This window comes from Chrysochloris asiatica, unplaced genomic scaffold (assembly GCF_000296735.1).
Source record: "Chrysochloris asiatica unplaced genomic scaffold, ChrAsi1.0 scaffold00005, whole genome shotgun sequence".
Lineage (NCBI taxonomy): Eukaryota > Metazoa > Chordata > Mammalia > Afrosoricida > Chrysochloridae > Chrysochloris > Chrysochloris asiatica.
In genome coordinates, this window is record NW_006408523.1 from 18,740,060 (window position 1) to 18,748,917 (window position 8,858).

General features: G+C 37.7%; 1 protein-coding gene across 1 annotated transcript in view; it reads left to right on the forward strand.

Annotated features, from left to right (window-relative positions):
• The window catches only part of TGDS (TDP-glucose 4,6-dehydratase), a 27,132-nt gene extending 21,197 nt beyond the window's left edge, over window positions 1-5,935 (forward strand). The window contains 6 exon segments of the mRNA XM_006832065.1: window positions 604-777; window positions 2,099-2,142; window positions 2,591-2,756; window positions 3,617-3,675; window positions 4,321-4,418; window positions 5,850-5,935. Coding sequence (XP_006832128.1) covers window positions 604-777; window positions 2,099-2,142; window positions 2,591-2,756; window positions 3,617-3,675; window positions 4,321-4,418; window positions 5,850-5,935 — 627 coding nt within the window.
• Window positions 5,936-8,858: the final 2,923 nt, after the last annotated feature.

Sequence of the window (8,858 nt, forward strand, 5' to 3'; positions counted from 1 at the left end):
CTTTTCACTCTTCTTCCTGAGAAGTTTCAAGATACCACTGTTGGTCGTTTTGATGTAACTTAGGATTTAATTTTTGGCCTATTTCCTCTTTTATCCACTTGTCCCACTCCACAATCCCCATTCAGGCCTTTTTTCTAGTTGGAAACGGTTCAGGGCTGGCTGTGGCCATTTGGTTTTAATTGGAAACTGTTTCTTTAAATTTCAAGGCAATCTGTGCGCATGCATAGTAGAACCCTCCGAGGGTGGGGCTGGGGTGCCTGGTAGCTCAAGCACCCCTATAGTCACCAGAATGGAGGTGCACACACAATAAGGGACCAATGAACAGATACCAAAAGAAAAGAATGTCCACACCTTTATCTCAGCGGTTCTGCCAGGCGTCTGTGGCCACTCCGATTCTTCCCCCACGTGGTCTCACCCAAGATGGCGGCTCCTGGAGCAGCAGAACATCCCGAACTAGAAAGCAATAGATTTCTGGCTTCTTCCACAAATTCCCCCAACTGTGAGCCTTCCAACCTTCTGAGTATTCCTGTACATGTGGTTCACAGTTCTGGGACCATCCCCTGAACCTGCTTGGTCAGGTATTCTGTGTTGTTGTTGGCGGAGCTCTTTACTACACGTCCACCCGATCCGCCATCTTGTTTGTTCTCCTCCCTTTATCTTTAAAATAAGCATTGTTATTAGACATTTGTATTACCTTAACGTGGGATACTCTTTAAGTTTCCAGTTGTCATCACAAGAAGCAGTAATGTGTACGGACCACATCAATATCCAGAAAAGGTACAGGTGACTTTTGCACTTGCAGAGTTTCTTAATAATACTTTTCATTATGTAAAATAATTCCTCTTTAGTTATTTGTCCAAAATAACTTATGTTGTAATTATATATGTTGCATAGACCACCTGCAGATATCACTACAGTTAGAGTTTGAAGACTTGAAGAATAGTCTCACTGGATTTTGATGAGCCCTTTGAGCTCATCTTTAAAGTGGGGAGCAACTGTGAGGATCCAGTGAGATGATGTCTTTGAAAATGCGTGTAACCCTAAAGCACGGCAGAGCACTGCCCCGGCTGCTGTCACAGTACAGATGTGACGCCCACTTTACAGTCCGCCAGTGCGGCATGATGCACAGAAACTGCAAAGCTAGTCAGACAGCAATACAGCAAGTGTGTCTGGAAGTTGTCTTACAATTAACCGGTTTACTGTGCCCAACGCCTTTTGATTGCTTTGGGACTGAGTGTCTTCAGAGTAAATAGAATAAAGTTAAAAGTTTTTAAATGCCTGTGTAGTTGGCACTGTATCTTTAAGCCCAATTTTAGGTAATGGTCACTTGCTCTACCTAAATGTGTAGACTGGACTTTTTATTTCCCAACTGATTGTATAGATCTAATTTCTGAAGCGAAAGAACTGTATCATGATCTACTGGTATTAGTTACTATTTTGCATAATTTATAGAGTCTCTTTAAAAAGGTTGATTATAAATTTAGGAATTTCTTATCTTGCCCTGATTAACAGAATTTTTCTGTAAATCTGAGGGATCTGGAATTCGCTTTTCCTTAATTCCACAAGCACTTACTGGGTTTTTGTTGTTGTTGGTAAGTGTTTCCAAGTCATTTCTGACTCATAGTGACCCTGTACAGGGTTTCCACGGAACAGCTGGTGAGTTTGAACTTCCGACCTTGAAGTTCAAACTGAGCTTGTGGTCCAGTGCTTATCCTGTAGTGTTATACCAGGACTCAACTCCACTTCCTGAGTGAGCACTAATTATAAAGCTGCAAGTAAGTTAGGATTCCTGTGCTTATAAGATCAATAGGCAAGCTTTGTGATGAGAGCAAACTGTCCACAGATTTGTTTTTCTTTCTGAATTTTGACACTGTATTATTTTATCTTAATGTGTACCCAGCAGATGACTAGGTTAGTGAAATAGAAAGATCTTAGAATCCTTAACTTATCAAATATTGTAGTCTTTTTCTTAAATGCCCAATAAAAAGAATGAAAATGTATCCATACATATAATAATAAAGTCATAATATGTCAGGTTCTGTTTCATATTATTGTATGATTTCCCAAAATCTGAAATGACATTTAAATATCCTTTTAGGTTATTCCAAAATTTATATCTTTACTCCAACACAACAGGAAATGGTATGTTATTTACCTTTGTCCCATATGCTTTTCTAGTATGTTGGTAGTATTTGGTGATAGTCTTTCTTGAAAATAGAAAATCATAGAAGAGAGTAAAATTAGATGTACTGCCAAATATAAGAGCTCTTTCTACATCCACTGTCCCAGCTTTTTAAAATAATAAATTTAACTCGAAATGTGTCTTTTTGATGTCCTTACCTTAAATAATTTCTACTCTTAAATCATCTATCATAGAATTTTGAATGATAGCATCAAAATTTGTCATCTGTTTTTAAAGAATTTTATTTTTTTGAAGGATTTAATTTATGTAACTGTAAATATTCTAAATGAATTTCTGGCGTAAAATTAAGAATAAATACATCTCAGGGATCACTTATGCATTTGCTGCCTCTGGAATTGTGCCCAGTTTTTGCTTTTCCCTAGGTTTGATTCCATTTCATCTTTATAGCTGTATTCATGGATCAGGACTTCAAACAAGAAATTTCCTTTATGCTACTGATGTAGTAGAAGCATTTCTCACTGTCCTCAAAAAAGGGAAACCAGGAGAAATTTATAATATTGGAACCAATTTTGAAATGTCAGTTGTACAGCTTGCTAAAGAACTAATACAACTGGTATGTATATATTTTAAAACAGTTAATATTTTATAAGTTATCACTAAATTTGTTGTTAAGTGCCATAGAGTCAGTACCAACTCATAGCAACCCTGCATGGGTTTCCGAGGAGCAGCTGGTGAGCTTGAACTGGCGACCTTGCGGTTCAAACTGATGTTGAAGTTCACCACATTAACCCACAGCACCACACCATCACAAATTTAAAGTCTAAAAACAAGAGGCTTCAAAATGTGTAGACATATGGAATGAAAGATAATGTAGTTTTTCCAAGAACTTTTTGATGCCTCCTCTCATACTAATTGGAAGGCATACTTAAATTTCAGAAATATAAAATTGTGTGTCTTAGAATCAAAGAACATATATGTATCAAGAAGCGTGATGTATAAAGTGGTTATGTATCTGACTAATAGCAACCACGCATACATAGCCTTTCTGAGGCTTTAAACCTTTGTGGGAGCAGAAAGCCTTATCATTATCTTATGGAGCAGCTGGTGGACACAAACTGCTGACCTTGTGGATTGCAGTCCAGTGCTTACAGTATGGCGTCACCCCACCACACACACTTATATATCATGTTTGCATGGTAGTAGGTATAGGTACGTATTAGTTAATTCATTAGAAAGAGTGACTGAGTAAATAACCAAAAGTCAAAAATATTTCACACATTTTATGAACCCTGGGAGATAGGAGTTAGAGTTATAAAATACATAAAGTTTGCTAAAATGTTACATTTAGCTGTTTCCCCACCCTTAAGGAAGTTGGTTTTTGTTTTTTGTTTTTAATCTTAATCACCTATTAAATACTATCATTCTCTACTCTCATTTTATAATTTGACTCAAAAACCTACTCCATTTTGACAGATCAAAGAAACCAATTCAGAGTCTGAAATGGAAAACTGGGTTGATTATGTTAATGATAGGTGAGTAACAAACATCTGGGAAAGATTGTGAAATCTTAAGTACTTATAAAATTATAAAATAAATGGACTTAAAACTAGTTTATCCCTTTTGAGTTTTCTGTTAAAAATGTATTTTCCCTATTTATAAATGTATTACAAAATTAACTGTTGACCCATTACTTATTAGTGACGTAACTCAAAGAAAGTTATTGATCCCTTCCAAATCTGAGGTTTCCTCTGGTTATGAATTAGGAATGATACTATTTTCCAGAAGTATTTTAAGGCTTAATTATGGTGTATGAAATAAAATATCTGACCTAGGGCCTGGCACATAAGACTCGTAGTAAATTTATATATCTTCATTTGCCAAACATTTAGTGAGTCTCTTCTGTGTGCCAGGCCCTATAAATATACCTCGATTATGGCTGAAATAAGGATAAATGACAGAAGGGGTTAGGCATCTGGGGGTCTCAGTAATTTGTTATATGTATACTTCTTTTATTTTTCAAGTTTTCTACCATGAGCATGTCATTAGGGCTTTTTTTTTTCTTTATTTTTAAGAAAAAGATTAGAATTATGGTAAAGATGTAAGGACACAATTATTTTTTATTTTAATTTGTAAATCTATTTTCACAATATCATTTTAAGTCTGCTTTATTTTGCAAGACCTACAAATGACATGAGGTACCCAATGAAGTCAGAAAAAATGCATGGCTTAGGATGGAGACCGAAAGTGCCATGGAAAGAAGGAATAAAGAAAACAAGTATGTTTTGAATTGATACCTTTTTTGGGGGGAGGGAGGTGATTTCAGAAAAATTTAAAGAAACGGTGATTTATTTTTAGAGTACAAATATTATGATGAGCCATTGTTACTTTTCAGATTAACATTCTACTTCTAGTTGTAGTAATGTTTCTAAAACAGCTATAATTTCAGACTAATTTCTGATACATCTTGCTATATCTTATTGTTGCCTTTGAGTTGGTTCTGACTCATAGCGACCCTGTGTAAGGTTTCCAAGAAGCAGCTGGTGGGTTTGAACGGCCAGCCTTATGGTTAGCTATCCAGCGCTGATCCTACAGCGCCACACCAGGAGTCCTTCTCAAATGCCTATTCATAGATTCATCACAGGCACTGAGAGAGGATGATGGGCGTATCCTTCCGTTACACACAGCAGCTCATATCCTGCACGTTGCTAAACCATCAGCAAAGGACTTTTTAGGTAAAAATTACTGACTGCTTAAAAATTACCTTTGAATTAATTGCATTTAAAAACTCAATACAAGTGTTTCAAATTTTGAACCATTTTCCACAGCCCTGAAAGTTATGTTAATTTTACAGTCACTGGTTGGTGTCTTTTAATTATTGGCAGTTTTTTTATCTCCTTTTTTAGTGGTATGTAGAATAATGGCCCATCTTAAAATCAGCGACCTCTTAGATTTGTTAAAATATGTACAGTTATAGTCTTTGAGTGTCGGGGTTTTTTGTATTGAAACAAATAGGAAACATTATGTGTAGAGAAACCTATTAAAATAAATATGTAAACTGTGTGTGTATATGTTAAAATTTTAGTTAGAAATGTTCTCATGAGAAAATTTTCTACCAAATGTTGAAAACAGGTTCAGACCTTAAAAATACTTCTACTGAGTTTTCAAATGCAATTCAAAGATAATTTTTAAGGGGTCTGTAATTTTTAACTAAAAAATCCTTTACTGATGGTTTTGCAACATACAGGAATGAGCTGATGTGTGTAATGAAAAGACCCACCCATCTCACTGTACCTCTGATACATACAGGGTTACCATATTGGCATGAACAAAATCATAGGAGTTTTTCCTATAAACTGCCTTAAAAAGCAATGTTAATACTATCATGCAAATGACCCATGCCCCCTAATTCCTTAACATCTCAGTTTATCTTAAACATTTATACCAGTAAATCTAATACTTTAATGTTTAAGAGAAAAAGGTTGATTTTTTTTCTTTTCAAGTCTTAATCTTTCAGGTGATAAAATGGCTTCTGATTAACTTCATTGTTTAGATCAAAATCATTTTTTTTTCCCATTAGCCTTTAGTCTGTTGACTAACTGATGGGCAGACCCATCGATGCAACATAAGCTCCTTTACTAGGAATGCAGCAACTGTTAGCCAGCTGTCGTTAGTTTTCATGGTTTCTCTGTGTTTTTCCCCCTATTAGTCGATTGGTATCAAGAGAATTTTCACAACTGGAAGAATGCGGAAAAGGCGCTAGAACCCTTCCCAGTACAATCAACGTTTGTGTAGTCAGGACAGTTTTTGGAGAAAAAAGAAAATTATCCTACCTCAACAAGTGATACGAAATCAAGTGACCAAATATATCCTCTTGTGATTTGAAATCACATTCATGACTAATTGTATAAAATTCAAATACAGAGTCCTTCTTTATTTGGAAGATTCAGTACTGGCACAGGATTTAAATATGAAACTTCTTCCAGAAATCTTTTCTTCTGAAAATAAGGAACCAGTAGAAAGAGGAAGACGACTTGGGTTGGGAGTGGAGACTCTCCTTGGTCTGAGACTGCAGACAGGTGACTACACTGGGAAGATGGCAGCCTTTTTTGGGATTGAACTCAGTGAGCTTCCAAGCCTTTCCCACTGCCTAGAAATTTCTATACGTTTACAGTTTTAGGCAGTCTAGGATGAGGTTTCTACCCAATTCACCTTTCTTTATTTTTAAGTCATGTTGTATTATAATTGCTTTAAAATGGAGCGAAATGGAAGCATATCTAGCACTTTTTAACTTTGATATTTTTATAAAATTAACTTTTTAAAAGATGAATGTAAAATTTTTATATTTTCAAAATCATTGTTTGTAATATATATGTTGTTGTTATTGTTAAGTGCAGTCGAATCTATTCCGACCCATAGGGACCCTGTATAGGGTTTCCAAGGAACAGCTGATGAGCTGGAACTGCTGACCTTGCAGTTCAAATGGCTTGGCAGTCTGGCGCATTAACCCACAGCGCCGCACCAGGACCCCGCAATATATATATATAAGTAATCTTGTATCAGAGAAGTCTCATCATGTATTTACTGTTTAAAATTTTATTTATGAAATTGTCAGTATTTAATGTATTGTGTAGCTTTTTTTAGTAATAATGTATGTTCTGCTTATTATGATGTAGAACAATAAAATACTTGAATCCTTACCTTTTTACTCCTCTTTGCTTTAAAGAGTAACTTTAAAATGGAACCAAGTAAGTATTGAGCTAAGAAATGGGAAGACATCAAGGATTATGGCCAGCTGGCTGGCCTTCGTACATGGGTGAGGCCCTATGTCTTCTGAAGGAGGCAGAAAAGTCACTAACAAGTTAGAAGAAGCAGCAGTCCCTCCCACACCCGCAGAACTCAGACCCATAATTACAGGGTTTACTAGGGAAGTGAACAGGTTCCTATTCAGGGTCAGAAAAATCTCAGATAGAGCATCCTTCTTTGAGTCTTCTCAGCCATGCCTACAGGCAGGCCTCTGTCTGGTCCTTGGACTCTCAGCCCTGGGCCCTTGGCCTCTGCCATGCTTTACTGGTGTTACAGAGCTCTTTTAGAACTGCCAGTAAATGCCCAAAGACACTCCACTCTGCCGTAAATCTCAGCCCAAAGACACTGGCATCTGGCTCGTGGGTCAGCAAACCTCACCCCCCAGTGAAGTGCCAGAAGGCCTCTACTGCAAGTAAGCCTCCTGCCCAAAGGTCCTTAGCTTTCCTGGTCCGAGGACTGGGAAGTCCATGGCTCTGTCTGGTCTTCTGGCTCTTAGTTCTGCTGCTCCTCAACCAGTGGCCTACAGTCCAGTGCTTATTGTATGGTCCTCTGATATCATTGCTCTGTCTCCTGGGTCAAGGATGTTCAAGGCACAGGAATCTTAGGGTCCAAACAAAGCACTCCACTCCTGTCTCTTCAATCTTTATGGTAGTAACATCCCACCCCCTCTGCTTCTGAGATGGCTTAGGTTATACCCAGAATAATGACAAAACTGACCAATCAGAATTAGCCCTGTTAACCATCCCCCACAACTGAATCATAATCCATCAGCATCTTCCTCCACTCTATCTTACCCAGATTCATCAAGAAAAAAAATCATTTGTTGCAAGTTTATAAAGACTATGACTCGGAACCAACTCAACAACACTTAGCAACATGACTAGAAGAGACATTAAGTAACTCACTGTACCACTGAGTAGAATCAGTTTGAAATGGGGGGCTTTTCTCTGACAGTGTTCAGTACCGTTGGATGTGGTTGAAGAAAATGTAGATCGATAGGGCCAAAGTTGGACAGAAGGGTAAGAGTTGAAAGTGAGACAATCATTAAAATGATGCTTCATGGATCTTGGCTATGGAAGAAGAAAATGATTCTAGAAGGGAGCCTATAGCTCCAGAGAAAGGGAGGAAGAGGGAGGTAGAATATGGAGCAAAGGTAATTGCCCAGTTGGCCTAGGAAGTTGCAGGCAAAATGTGAGACCAACTAACAATTAGCTTCCAGCCTAGGGACTGAACTTGTGTCCTAGTGGTCATAGTCTTTTATTCTGTGTTGATAAAAGGTCTTTGGAAGTCCTTAAATTTCTTAAGATTGGAGCTTGTTTGAGACAAACCTTTCCATATTATTGACTCTCAACAATAATTTAAATGAAGGTGTTTTTAAGTGTCATCGAGACAGTTCTGACTCACAGCCACCCTGTGCACAACAGAACGAAACACTGCCCAGTCCTGTGCCAGCCTCACAATTGTTATGTTTGAGCCCATTGCTCTTGTCACTGTGCCAGTCCTTCTTAGTGGGGGTCTTCCTCTTTTCCACTAAGCCTCCACGTTATCAAGCATGATGTCCTCCATGGGCTGGTCCCTCCTGACAACATGTCCAAAGTATGAGAGACAAAGTCTTGCCATCCTGGCTTCTAAGGAGCATTCTGACTGGACTTCTTCCAACACAGATTTCTTGGTTCTTCTGGAATTCCATGAAACATACAACTCAAATACATCCATTCTTCTACGGTCTTCCTTATTCATTGCCCAACTTTCATATGCATTGGAGGCTATCTAAAATACCTTAGTCCTCAAACTGTTATCTTTGCTCTTTTAACTATTTAAAAGTGACTATCCTAAACAAAATACCTGACACCTATAGGAAGAGAGGAGTCCTGGTGTGGCACTGTGGGTTAATGCGCTAGACTGCAAAGTC